The sequence below is a fragment of the Diplodia seriata genome, assembly GCF_021436955.1.
Source record: "Diplodia seriata strain FDS-637 chromosome Unknown scaffold_7, whole genome shotgun sequence".
In the NCBI taxonomy this organism is placed as follows: domain Eukaryota; kingdom Fungi; phylum Ascomycota; class Dothideomycetes; order Botryosphaeriales; family Botryosphaeriaceae; genus Diplodia; species Diplodia seriata.
In genome coordinates, this window is record NW_027117314.1 from 237,071 (window position 1) to 250,824 (window position 13,754).

The 13,754-nt window shown below is 57.8% G+C and overlaps 3 protein-coding genes across 3 annotated transcripts; 2 read left to right on the forward strand and 1 right to left on the reverse strand.

The window, feature by feature from the left end:
* Nucleotides 1–1,248: 1,248 nt before the first annotated feature.
* Nucleotides 1,249–5,539, forward strand: SLS55_006851 (uncharacterized protein; the record flags this gene model as incomplete). The annotated part of the gene is made up of 6 exons (XM_066778280.1): nt 1,249–1,973; nt 2,091–2,185; nt 2,241–2,690; nt 2,743–3,239; nt 3,292–3,950; nt 4,000–5,539. The coding sequence occupies 6 exons, from the start codon at nt 1,249–1,251 to the stop codon at nt 5,537–5,539; spliced, it is 3,966 nt and encodes a 1,321-aa protein (XP_066630717.1).
* Nucleotides 5,540–8,595: 3,056 nt separating this feature from the next.
* SLS55_006852 (uncharacterized protein) lies at nt 8,596–10,797 on the reverse strand (the record flags this gene model as incomplete). The annotated part of the gene is made up of 2 exons (XM_066778281.1): nt 8,596–10,419; nt 10,522–10,797. The coding sequence occupies 2 exons, from the start codon at nt 10,795–10,797 to the stop codon at nt 8,596–8,598; spliced, it is 2,100 nt and encodes a 699-aa protein (XP_066630718.1).
* A 1,145-nt stretch (nt 10,798–11,942) lies between these two features.
* SLS55_006853 (uncharacterized protein) lies at nt 11,943–12,916 on the forward strand (the record flags this gene model as incomplete). Its single annotated transcript, XM_066778282.1, has 2 exons — nt 11,943–11,994; nt 12,051–12,916. 2 exons carry the CDS (start codon nt 11,943–11,945, stop codon nt 12,914–12,916), a joined length of 918 nt encoding a protein of 305 aa, XP_066630719.1.
* Between the last annotated feature and the right edge of the window lie 838 nt (nt 12,917–13,754).

Consider the following 13,754-nt stretch of genomic DNA (forward strand, 5'->3'; position numbering starts at 1 on the left):
GGTGCAGCAGCCGGTGAAACGTCAGACCACGGGTGGTGGGCCTGGCATCGCGGCCATGGGGTGTAACGTGTATCCGCCCGGCAGTCGTCATCGCAACCACGGCAGCGACGGGGCTCAGGATCGTTGCGGATTGACAGCACCCGAACGGTCCCCACCCACGACTCCACAGAGCGCAGTTGTGTCGACGGGACGAGAGGGCAGGCGCCGACGGACAGTCCGGCCGGGCGAGTGAGGCGGCGACAGGCAGTGTTGGCGATTGGTGAGTCTTCATCCGACAATGATTGCTTCGATCGCCGCGGGCTCCACTGCCTCTGCGGATGTGAGAGAAAGAGGGCTTGGCGAGTCAGGCGGCGGGCAGCGAGAGCGAGTGAGGCGTCGGGAGATCTGCGCCTTGACCAGTGGCATCTGCCATCGCGCCGGGCCCTTGAGCAACGCGCGTGTGGTTGCTGGTTGACATGCATTGAGCCATGGCGCACAGACGGATGGCGGCAGCGACCGAAACGGGGCATAGGACGTGGTGTTGTCGGAGCCGCGACCCGTGTAACATTACCCGCTCGCTTTCGCTCCCTAACGCCGTCGCTGCTGCCTCTGCCTCCTCCATCATCCATCAGCCACGCCGGCGCTGCTGCGCTATTCCGGCCACTTGGGTGACGGGATTTTTTGAGTTGACGAGCTTACTGTGAACGGCGATTCTGACAGAGCGTGCCCTGCCCCCGGGATCCTGGCGATTGGCGAGGACTGCCCTGCTCCGCCGAGCCGATTGTAAGCGCCCCAGGTTCCAGGGTAGGCGTTCGCAGCGCGCTGAGACGTGAGCTTGTGAGACCAGATCACGCAGTACAACTCTGGGGAACCTCGTGATGGCAGGCGCCAAATGCCGGATTAGGCATGGTGGCGGGCGCTAGAAGCCAGGAAGACCGTTGGCGGGCGCGGGCCATGGTGTTGAGCGCAAAGCCCGCTAAGGCAGTGCGCTATTGCATACATCTCACCCTTCACCAGCTCGCATGAACCGCGGCCAGAGTGCGAGGTGTGCCGGCTGAATTCGAGTGGTCGGCGGTGCAGCGCAGCTCCAGCTCGCTTGCGTAGCGAGCGCAACGGCCTGCGAATGCCGGCCGGGGTTCTACGAGCCCTCTCGTCCGCCCAGGCCAGCTCCTTCCTAGCCTCGCTGGGGACTTCCTCCCTCTGACGGCAACTGTCAACACCAGCAACTCGACCGACGTGCCCGATGAGCCCACAAATCTCACGCTGACCATGGAGCGCGACGTCGACAAGCCCGACGACTCGGGTGACACGCTGAACGACAAGCACTCTCCCCATGTCTCTGTGAAACAAGGCCCGCCCCGGCTCGGCGCCGGCAACGACATTTCGCTGCGCGCTGTCTCTCCCGTCCACGTCGCGGTACGCGACATTGCCGTCAAGGTCGACGTCTCGCCCTCAGGCCCGGCTGCCGTGCTCCATGCCCTGGCCGCAACGAAGGGCGCGGCGCAGGATGCCGATGCCGAGGCTGCAAAAGCCCGCGACCTCAAGCCCATCCTGCACAATGTGTCCGCAGACATGCCGAGCGGCAGCCTGACGGCCATCATTGGTGGCAGTGGCTCGGGCAAGACGACGCTGCTCAATGTCATGTCAAACCGCATGCACGGACGGCGACTGCATGTTACCGGCGGCACCTTGTTCAACGGCCACGACGTCCTCGGTGACCTCTCGGCCATCAGTGCCTATGTCATGCAAACCGATGTGCTGCAGCCGACCTTGACTGTAAGGGAGACGCTGCGGTACGCCGCCGACCTGCGGCTGCCCACGTCCGTGGCCAAGGATGAGCGCCGTCGCGTTGTTGACGAGGTCATCCTTGAGCTTGGTCTGAAGGAGGCTGCTGACACTCGGATCGGCAACAATGTGCACAAGGGCTGCAGCGGCGGCGAGAAGAGGCGGACCAGCATTGGTGTTCAGGTTAGCTATCTTACGCAGCTCGGCAGGTAGTCGCACAGACTAACCCCTTCACCCCAGTTGCTTGCCAATCCCTCTGTTCTGTTCCTTGAGTATGAGCCCTGCGTGCCGTCTTTCACGCTGCCCAAACACTAATAAGCCCGCAGTGAGCCGACCACCGGTCTGGACGCAACTAGCGCCTTTCAGCTTGTCCGTACGCTGAAGAACCTTGCGAGCAAGGGCAGGACGATTATCACAACCAGTACACATGCCCGGGCACTCAAATATAGCAAGACGGTCAGCGCTAACCTGAACAGTACATCAACCGCGCTCCGAGATTTGGGATCTGTTCGACAATCTCGTGCTGCTGACCAAAGGCCACCCTGCCTACTCCGGGCCTGCTGCTGATGCTTTGTCATATTTCGCCGGCCTTGGCTATGAGCTGCCTCCATTTGTCAACCCGGCAGAGCATTTGATCGATATCGTGGCCGTAGACATTCGTTCTCCCGAGCTTGAAGAAGCTTCAACTGCCCGCGTTGAAGGCATCAAGGCAGCTTGGACGCAGCATGCCGAGGAGAAATTTAGCAAAGATGACGATATCCGATCGTCTTCTATGGCGCTGCCCAATCGTTCGAGCAAAGACTATCACGCTCAACTAGGCCGTCAAATTCGTGTCCTTACCGCAAGGACGTGGATCACTACCATCCGGGACCCAATGGGCATGTTTGGCAGTTTTTTGGAGGCCATAGCAATGGCAATCATCACCGGTCCGTGCATGTTGAACATTCTCAACGAGACCTACAGCTGATGTCCGTCCAGGTTATATCTTCTTCCAGTTGGGCGAGGACCAAGCCGGAATCCGTTCTCGACAGGGTGCCCTCTACATTGCCTCCTCTCTCCAAGGCTACCTGATCCTCCAGTTTGAAGTTTACCGCTTGACTATCGACATTGAGCTCTTCGACCGCGAGCGTGGGGAAGGCATCGTCAGCGTCCCAGGCTTCCTTATCAGCCGTAGACTGGCCAGACTTCTCATCGAAGACTTTCCCGTGCCGCTCCTGTTTTCCCTCATCTTTTACTTCATGGCCGGTTTCCGCACCGAAGGGACACAGTTCATGACCTTTTTTGCTGTCATCCTGCTTGAGCAGTACATTGCTGTCTGCTTTGCCATGACTTGCGTCGCAGTGTCAAGGACGTTCGCTGGCGCATCTCTAGTCGCCAACATGGCCTACACCCTTCAATCGATGGCATGCGGCTACTTCATCCAGTCCAACACGATTCCAGTTTATGTGCGGTGGACCAAGTGGATAGCATATTGCGTAAGCTTCTTCCGAGCCTTGGAACTCTGACTTGCAGCTGAGAAATGGACAGTTCTACGCTTTCGGGGCCCTTGCTGCCAACGAGTTTGCCGGACGTTTTTATGCTTGCCCCGAGGAAGGTGGACCAGCGAACCCAGCCTGCAAACAATACACAGGCGATTACATTATGGAACAGCTCGGCTTTCCCTCGAATTGGATCTGGAGACCTATCATTGTACTTTTGGCTTTCGTCATTGCCTTCTACTTCGGCGCCGGCTTTATCCTTCGGTATTGGAAAGTTGAGATGCAAATCGGAAGAGCGCGCAAGGACGAATCCGACGAGTCGGCGGGCAAGGAAAAGATGACTGCAAGATCTCTCCAGGAAGTTCGGGCTGTCAAGCTACGGCTGGAGGATTATGCGCTGGAAATTGAGAAGCGGAACTGGATGGGCCGAAAAACTAAACAGTTGGAAGTGCTCAAGCCTGTCACTGCCGAGTTTGAGCCTGGTGTTCTGAACATCATTATGGGCCCTTCCGGTTCGGGTAAGACCACGCTGCTGAATTCCATGGGGCACCGCTTGAAAAACAGCTTCTCGACAAAGTACCACTCCTCCGGTCAGCTGCTGGTGAACGATGCCATTCCGTCTGATTCCGTCCTCGAGTCTATCATCTCCTATGTAACTCAAGACGACGATGCTTTGCTTGCCTGCTTAACCGTGCGGGAAACCCTCAGGTAAACTTCTCTCCGTCCGATTACAGACTGCCGCTAACTTCATGTTCAGGTTCGCTGCTGGTCTTCGTCTCCCATCATGGATGCCAAAGGAAGAGAAAAACAAACGTGCTGATGACATTCTTCTCAAGATGGGCTTAAAGGATTGTGCAGATAACCTCATCGGAGGCGAGCTCGTCAAGGGCATCAGCGGCGGTGAAAAGCGTCGCGTCACAATCGCCGTCCAAATCCTCACTGATCCACGAGTTCTACTTCTCGACGAGCCGACAAGTGGTCTCGACGCTTTCACCGCCACCTCCATCGTCGACGTCCTGCGCGGCCTCGCCGAAGAAGGCCGCACGCTCATCCTGACCATCCACCAGTCCCGCTCCGACCTCTTCCAGCACTTCGGCAATATCCTGCTGCTCGCGCGCGGCGGCTTCCCCGTCTACGCCGGCCCGGGCAAGGACATGTTGCCGCACTTCGCCGCCCAAGGCTTCGTCTGCCCGCGCAGCACCAACCCCGCCGACTTCGCCCTCGACCTCATCACCGTCGACCTCCAGCACGAGAGCAGGGAAGCCGCCAGCCGCGCCACGGTCCGCAACCTGATCGACTCCTGGACCAACAACAACGAGAAGCCTTCGAACGCCGCCACCACCGCCAACCGCCGCCCATCCAGCACCACGCAACAACAACAACAACAACACACGGCCACCCCGGCCGAGCTCGGCAGCCTCGCCCGCAGCACGACGCCCTTCCACGTCGCCTACCCGCTCCTCGTGCGGCGCGCAGCTCTCAACATCCGGCGACAACCACCCCTCATATCCGCGCGCATCATGCAGGTGGTCGGGCTGGGCGGGATCCTGGCGCTGTTCTTCGCGCCGCTGGGGCGCGACTACTACAGCGTGCAGAACCGCGTCGGCTTCCTGCAGGAGATCCCGTCGATATACTTCGTCGGCATGCTGCAGAACGTCGCCGCCTACCCGCCCGAGCGCGACGTCTTCGCGCGCGAGCACGACGACGGCGCGTACGGCGTCGAGGCGTTCTTCGCGACATACGCCTCCGTTGAGGTGCCCTTTGAGATTGTGACGAGCTTGGTTTTCGCGGTGCTGGCGGTGCTGGCGGTGGGCTTGCCGCGGTCGGTGGAACTGTTCTTTTTGATGGCGTTTAATTGCTTTTGCATTGTTAGTTGTGGCGAGAGTCTGGGGATTATGTTTAATACCCTGTTCGAGCATACGGGGTTTGCGGTTAACGTCACGTCGGTGTTTTTGAGCGTGGCGCAGATCATGGCGGGCATCATGAGCATCGATATGCCGGCGTTCTTGAAGGATATGAACTATCTTTCGCCGATCAAGTACGTGGTGGCGAATCTTGCGCCGTATAGCTTGGATGGGGTCAGGTTTACTTGTACGGAGGGTCAGCGGTTGGCGAGTGGGAGGTGTCCGATTGAGACGGGCGAGGAGGTGTTGAGGTTGTATGCGTTGGAGAGTGGGGATGCGAGGTTGAATGTGTTGTGGTTGGGGGTGTGTGCGGTTGTTTATCGGTTGTTGGCGTATGCGTTGTTGAAGGCGAGGAAGGAGAGGTGGAGTTTACGGTGGTGGAGGGGCGAGTAGGGGGATGGAAGAAGGGCTCGAGTAGGTAGATGGCTGTTTGTCTTTTCGCCTGTCATGAGGATGTGTACGATTGTAAATTATGGCTATTAGCATTCAAACTGAAGATATATATTTTTTTTTCTTTTCCTGGTGCTTCTTTTGGTGTTCTCAGTGCGAACTTCCTGATACGTCCTGGCTGTCCTCGGCCAATGACGCGTGGCCACGGATTCTATCTTGATTCGCCCACTACGGCCCACAGAGACACGAAATGATGGGGCTGTTTTGTGTAACATCGCATCCGTGAAGGATTCAAGAATTAGCTGTTCCACCCCTTCACGGTTGCCCAACAACGCGTGATTGGTCGGCCATCTGCGTGTAAATCAGCTACTATGCCTCTTGATAGCTGAGTTACGTGTTGTTGGCCGACTAGCGTTAGAAAAGGGTGCTTACGTGATTGCCTCTCCGCACTGGCCAAGATCCTTGGCCAAAGCACCCAGCCGGCCGGTTGGCCAACAACACGTAATTCAGCGGGGCATGATACTGATTTACACGCAGATGGCCGACCAATTACGCGTTGTTGGGCGACCGTGGATGGGTGGTCGCTTGTGGGGTGGGACCACAAACATGCTGCTTATGATCTAGTTTCGGCCAAACGCGAATACATTCTGAGATGCAAGAGACCCGATAGGTCAGACCGTCCGCCTCGTCAGAACTAGGCGGTCTTTGTCAGCCCAGGCTGCAGCAGGTATCCGTTATAAGGACAGGCAGCCTCGCACCATTGACGACCTTCACCCCATTCTTTTTCTGACCTTTCATGAAGTTACACTTCCAATACTTGACAAGTCCCCTCCTTGCGATCTTTTTTGGCCCACCCTGTCAAGCTCATGTCTCAGGAGCACGGTGCCGATCCCCAAGCGTCTGCGCTGAGTCGCTCGCCTCCATCTACGCCGAACAATGAGAGTTCCTGTTGCAGCATGTGCCGCAGCACTCTTACAAAGATATTTTCGGATAGGTCTTTTGAGTACCGCTACGTCAAGTGGACCGAGTTGATCGATTCCGCGAATTCTGGGTGTCTGCTCTGCATCCAGTTGATGGACGGGTTTTTTGGAGATAAACGGGATGAGCTACTCAATGCAATGAAAGAAAAGCCAGAGATGAACGACTCCTTCGTTCGCTTTAAATACACGGGCAGGAATATGTTCTTTGTGTATAGCAATAGTACTGTTGCGTCGAGGATTCCGTACATGTTTTTCGAAGGGTATCAATCTTCTAGTAAGCCTTTTTTGCCACCTGATAGATAATGTAAATGAATCTAAAAGCGATTGGCAACAGAGATAAGCGGGTTTTACGACGCTCCCTCGGTCAACACTGACAGCGATAAGACGTTTGATATTATTGCTACCTGGTTATCAACGTGTTCGCATGGTCACGAAGCATGTGGCGGCTCTGGAGACTTTTCATGGATGCCCACAAGGCTACTCGACGTGACGATCGGCCAAAACCTGAATAGGAGCAAGGATCGAGTATGCCTGAATGTTATCGACGATGGCCGTCCTCCAGCCGCATACGCTACGCTCTCACATTGTTGGGGTGGTCATGCATCCATAAGGCTCACCAACGAAACTCGCTGCTCGCTAGAGCACGGATATCCCGTCGAAGCACTCCCAAAGACATTTTCAGATGCAGTACGGATTACGAGAAAGTTGGGTATACGGTACCTATGGATTGATTCCTTGTGCATCCAGCAAGACTCCGAAGAAGATTGGGGGAGGGAGTCTCGGGTCATGGATATGGTATACAGCCATTCATGGTGCAACATTGCGGCATCTTCTGCCAAAAACGCTTCTATTGGGTGCTTTTTCACGCGCGACCCGAGAAACGTACAGCCTTTCGAAGCGGATGTCTGGTGGTATGAGACAAAAGCCAGTGCTCCTATCACGTTTCTCAGGGAGGAATTGTGGAGAAAGCACGTCGACGAAGGAGCTCTTGCACAGCGGGGTTGGGTCGTCCAAGAGCGTGCTCTAGCACCGCGGCAAATCAATTTCAGCAAAGCTGGCGTCTTTTGGGAATGCAGGACTCTCAGAGCTGTCGACTATTTTCCGCAACAGTCGCTCGGTGGCAATGGTTACAAAAACCCAAACCCGAAACGCCTGTCGTACCATTTGGAAAAGCTGATGAAGGACACCTTGTCAATCCACGTCGATGATATCCTTGCAGCCTCCAAAGATTTTGTGTACAGGGAATGGTACAGGATCGTTGGAGTTTACTCTGCAACCACTCTCACGAAAAGAAGAGATCGTCTTGTTGCAATCTCAGGATTGGCAAAGAGAGTGCAAGCGGCAGTGAAGGACGTCTACCTGGCGGGTCTTTGGGAAAGCAGGCTGCTCATAGAAATGTGCTGGGAACAAAAGTCCGGATTCCAGGCTCCGCGGCCACGGCCATTGCTGGCTCCAACTTGGAGCTGGGCATCAAAGTTGTCTCCCATCTACCCTATGGAGTTTCCGCAAGACGCGAATACACTGGGAAACAAGATACTGCAAGTGAAGCTTGATCACGCAACAGAAGATCCTACCGGTGGTGTTGTTGGAGGATATCTGAGACTGCGAGTTATGGTTGGGTTGATATCGCCCCGTATCTCACTCTCTTGGGGTCTTGAGGATATATCTGGACCTCTAAGCGCTTTGATTGGGGAAGTGGACACCGAGTGGGATGAAAAGTTCGATGAAATGAGTTCGGGAGACTGTTGCATACTTCTCTATACGAGCCCCGAAGGGAAGTACATCAGTGGCCTGATCTTGCGTGCGCTCGATGAAGGAGGCAACTATGAGCGGATTGGCCGTTGGCACAGTTATGGAAACGGTGACGTGGAAAGTAAACTCAACAATCTTTCTGAGGAGGAAAAGGAACAGCTGTACAAGGAAATTGTGATTTATTGAAGTGGGTGGTAACGTATCAAGGCAGGACAATAACGACCTCAATCTTGAATTCATTTGCGCCAGAAATCTCTTTACTATCCACGCGTCTGTATGACCGCTCTGCCTACTACGTAAAATTCACCTCAAGCCTTTTCCCATCTCTCACAACTTACTCCCCGGCTTACAGCACTCCTCCAACGCACCGCCACTCCCCACCGTCGCCGTGCCCGCACTCTGCTGATGCCTCTCCTGGGCACTGGTACTGCGATTAAACCCCTGCTCACTCGGCGGGACATCGAGGGCGGGATTCCTATCGAAGAAGTTGACGGGCTTAAGGGCGACCTTGAGGACCTCGACGGGCATGACGGGGAAGTCCTCGATGCGGGGGACGTGGTTGATGCCGAACTGGACGAAGACGACAATATCGGCGTCGAGGGCGGGGTCGGCGCGGGCGGCCCAGGAGCGCACGCCGGTGCCGCCGCGCGACTGGTTGGTGTAGCGGCCGCCGGCGTAGAGCTCGCCGTCGCGGTGCGCGACGAGGTAGACGTCGTGGTCGGCGAACTCGGCGCGCGCGTGGTTGAACGAGTTCGCGTCGGCCAGCATCTTCTGGAAGGGCGGCGCGTGGATCTTGTACGCGACGGGTAAGCCGTTGACCGGGTTGCGCACGCCCGCGTTGCAGATCTTGAAGACGCGGTTGGCTGACGGAGAGAGGTCGTAGCCGCCCGTCGTGGTGACGGGCGTCTCGGTGACGGCGTAGCCGGTGCCGTGCGGGTTGGTCGTCGGGTCGCGCGGCATGGGGTGCGCTTCGCTGTAGACGAGGCGGTTGGCGTGGCCGTCCAGGGCGGGGTCGATGCGCAGCGAGAAGATGTGCTGGTGGTGGACGGCGAGGACGCCGGGGTGCACGACGGTGCCGAAGGGGACGCTGAGGCCTTCGTCGATGGGTTGGGTGGAGAGGATGCCGGTGGCCCGGACCTCGTAGGCGAGCTCGCCGGCTTGGTTGAATTGGAAGGCCAGGATGTACTCGTAGTTGGAGACGGTGATGATGCTCTGTAGGACGAGCTCGCGGTTGCGCACCACGGCGGCACGGCCGGTTCGGTAGTTGGTGTGCTTCCAGCCAATTCCCGCGTCTTGCTCGTGGATGCAGACTACGTTGGGCATGTCGACCGTGTCGCCTTTGTCGTCGGACAGCACGGACGAGAGATAGTAGATGTGGCCGAGACAGTCGCAGCCCAGCTGCAGGTTGTTCGCCATGATGCCCGCGCCTGCGTCGCCCAGATCGAATGCCGACTTCTTGTGGTAGGGGTGGCGCGGGTCCGCGTAGGGGATGTTCATGTCGGAGAGCGAGATGCGATAGAACAGTGAGCGGTTGTCGTATCGCACGTCGTACAGAACCATGCCTTCGCGCTGGTTGAAGCCCACCCGGAACCTCCACTTCTGCCATTCAATCACTGATGACGTGCCCTCCTGGGTGACGGTGAATGAAGCACCCTCGGGCTGCACAACTCTCAGCGGCTTCAGGTCTGTGCGGAGCTGCTGGGCCTCTGGGATGTACTCGTTGGGCGGATGGACCTTGAGAGGACCGAGGGGCTTGATCTTCTCGTCGGCACCCGTCGGCAGGATGTCGATCCGGATGACGGTCATGGTCTCAGTGCTGATGACGGGAGAAATAGGAAGAGGCAGGGCGTAATGGTTGGAGTCGGCTTCATTGGGGTTGAGCGGGTCCCGCATGTACATGAAGCACTGGTACATGCGGTCGTCGTCGTCGACGCCGTCGGATCCGTAGATCCAGGGGTCGATCACCACCACGGTGCCTTTGGGCAGCTGCAGTTTGGCGATCTCGGCCTGCACGCCCGCGTCCTCCAATGCAGTCTTTTCGATTGCCACGATCTCATCGCCATCGCCGTTCGCATGGACATTGGGACCTAGCCGGACGTTTCTCTCAACGCTGCCAGCGCCAAGGTCTACTATGGCCTCGTGGTACTTGTTCTGGCTGGGCGTCAGCAAAGTCAGCACTTTTGAGGGACCCAATGAGCCTTTGCCAAGCGAAGATTTCCCCGCTCTTATGATAGCCTAAATAGCATGACGCACCGTGTTGCGGATGTAGTAGTTCACGAAGGCCTTCCGGCGGATGTTAGGGCGTGGGGCCCCGGAGTGCTCAGCTTCCAAGTAAGGAACGACTTCGGCCTTGGGCGGCTCCTCTAGCGTCACGGCCTTGAAGTGCAGGTTCGTGCCTTGCGGCCAGGCACCCTGAATGATGGCGGAGGCGGCCTTGATTTCGTCGCCGGTGAGCGGTGCTAGCGGATGGGCTGCCGTCTGCGTGGCGGGCCGCACCGGCAAGTTTGGGATAGACTCGGCATAAGACATGGCGGCGGGAGAGGGAGGGAATGAGGCAGCGGGGCGTTGGGTACACGATGGCGCGAAATAGCTATATATAATGGCCACGGCGGCTAGATGGCAGGGTTCCGAGGACCGCTGACAGCGCGCCTGAGTGGGCGATAAGCAAAGTGGGGATGGCCATTTTGTGGTCGTCGATTGCGGAGCTGCGTGGACTTGCCCCGCTGGGTAAAGCGTGCCTGCCGTGCATTGGCTGCTTGCCACCGACCCGGAGCGATCGCGGCCCCTGTGCCCTCGATGCCTTGCCGTTAGCCCGCCATGGCACGTCGTGCCACCTCGAGCTGCGAATGCCTATTTTTGAAGCGGATGACTGAGGTTGCCCATACCTAAGAGCCATCTTCTGCCTCCAATCGTCGTGAGAAGCCCAACAAGGCCAACTGCCGCTTAGCCGCATTGATGCGGAAGTCCCACGCGCCAAAGTAGGCACACGCCATTGATCTACACACTGCGCACCAATTCGGCCACTTCAACACATCTTGACCGCATCGCAGCGCATGCTCCACTCCGGCGTTGGATCGGTGATGCTGACTGCGGGCATCGTTAGATGGGAAGGCTTGGAGTAGATCAGCGTCGACAGCGAGGGAGCTTCTAGAAGGTGTGGTTCCCACGAAAGCTCTAGTTACCAAAGCATGCCTAGGAAGACGCAAGGTACGGTCAAGCCAGCGGGCACTAAGGTAGTCAGATCGCGCAACACCCGCTGGCGGAGGATTTCAACTGAGCCGCAATACTCAAGCGGCCTACAAGTGGTTAGTTAGGTGCAAAGTGCGCCGTCGGGCGTGCGCCGCCCAACAAGAGCTTCAACTGTTCGAACCTTGAGTGGAGATGGTTGCGCTTTGTAAAATGGTGGATACTGCCAGAAGAAAGAGTAGTTGGGCGCGCGGGCGGTGACGCGAGCACGGACCATATCTTAATTGCTGGGCAGTTTCCTTGGAGCTCCAGTCGCCGAAAGCAAAGCTACCGCGTCACACTCGAGCTCCCCCGCCCACCGCAAAACCCGTTAGCCACGCGCCGAAAGCTGTCCTCTTGAGCTACATCCTCGTTGTAGCCGCCTCTGACCGCCCGTTTCCGCGAGCGTAGAAACACTTGTCGCGCTGCGCCTGCAGCCCTCTTTCACCATGCCTCCAGAGAAAGGCGGAAGGGTTGTCTTCATCGGCAACATCCCCTATGGTACGTTGCATGCACTCATTCGGCCCTATGCGTGCCATTTCTGACCTTGCGCACAGGCGTGAGCGAGGAGCTCATCACCGAAACCCTCAGTCGCGTCGGCCAGGTCCTCAACTTCCGCCTCGTCTACGACAAAGACTCGGGCAGACCCAAGGGCTTTGGTTTCGCCGAGTTCTCCGATGCTGAAGACGCCGCCTCCGCCGTGCGAAACCTCAACGATTACGAGCTTATGGGCCGCAAGTTGAGGGTTGACTACTCCAACGATAACGGTGCTGGCGACAGCGCGCCCGCGAACTACAACTCGCCTCAGCCCGCCTCCAACGGCCAAGATGCGCCGCCCTCTACCACACTCCCTCCCCTGCCACCGGGCGTCGACGTGCCGCCAAACCTTACCTGTCCCGACGCCATCTCCAAGACGCTCCAAACCCTCCCTCCCCCACAATTGCTGGATATACTCTCGCAGATGAAGGGACTGGTTACCACCGACCCGGCCAAGGCCACTGAACTGTTGAGACAGGCCCCGCAGCTGTCGTTTGCCATCTTCCAGGCACTGCTGCTTCTTGGACTAATCGACCAGTCTCTCCTCACCTCGGTCGTGGACACGACAACGATTCCGCAAGCGGAACCTCAGCCACAGCCTGCCGCTACGCCCATGCCGCCCCAGGCATTCCCGGGATACCCGCCCCAGCAGCCTAGCCGTGGCGTGATGAGCGTCCCTACTCCCCCTGTTGGCAACCCATACCAACAACCTCCGATGCCGATGCAGCAGCCTGCCGCTCAACCACAGGTACCTTTCGATCAACAGGCGCTGATTCGGCAGGTGATGCAAATGTCGCCCGACACCATAGCGGCTTTGCCGCCGAACGACCGAGCGCAGATAGAAGCGCTGCGGGCGCGCATCATGGCGACGGGATCGCCCTTCTAGAAAAGGGCCGGATGGACGGAGGCAAAAGGGTGGCCTAGACGGGCGTTTGGCGCAAGTTTTTGCATAATCTGGGCAATGGCGGAGCTTTTTGATATGCGGAATGACGAGGCATACCATTCTGAATTTGTAAATTACTACATATGCAGACGACCGGTCAGTTGGCTGCACGCAAGGGAGGAGCGGGGGTCGTCGGGGCGCCAATGGTTCGCGACGGAGCGCGGGAACGACACCAGGGCCCGGCGGTACTTGGCAGAGCAGCAAGACAGATGAATCGAATGCTATTTGACACGTCTCGGCAGTAGGGCTGACAACGAGCTCCGATCACGGTTTCACGTGTGGATTTGCGTGAGGGTGCGGCTCTCCGGATTTTAATTCGGTGGCTGGGCCGCAATGTGATCACCGACCCGTTCGGATCGCCAGCTCAGAGCTCTGTGCGCTGCAGCCCGCGTCCAACCACAACCCGCCGCGCGCTGCAGCTCTCATTCGCCCTCGGCTGGAGACCGCAACCCTCACAAGATCGCACACCGAACACCTTGCACCGGCCAGCGCGCGAGCTGAGGCAACGACGACCCACGACGGCCACTGCGCTTGCCGCGACACGGACTGCGCCGCGCCCTCACCCAGCACTACTGTACCATGTTATGACTTACGACTCACGACCTGAAGCCTGATACCCAAAACAGCAACCCAATACCCAGACAAGAGTAATTCATTCCGTTTCCTGCATAGAACCTCGCCACCCCATCATCGCCGCTCCATCGCCACGCGCGCACAACCATGTGGAGCAAGATCACTGGCAAGAGCAGCGACGCCTCGTCGCACGACGGTCGCCGCAAAG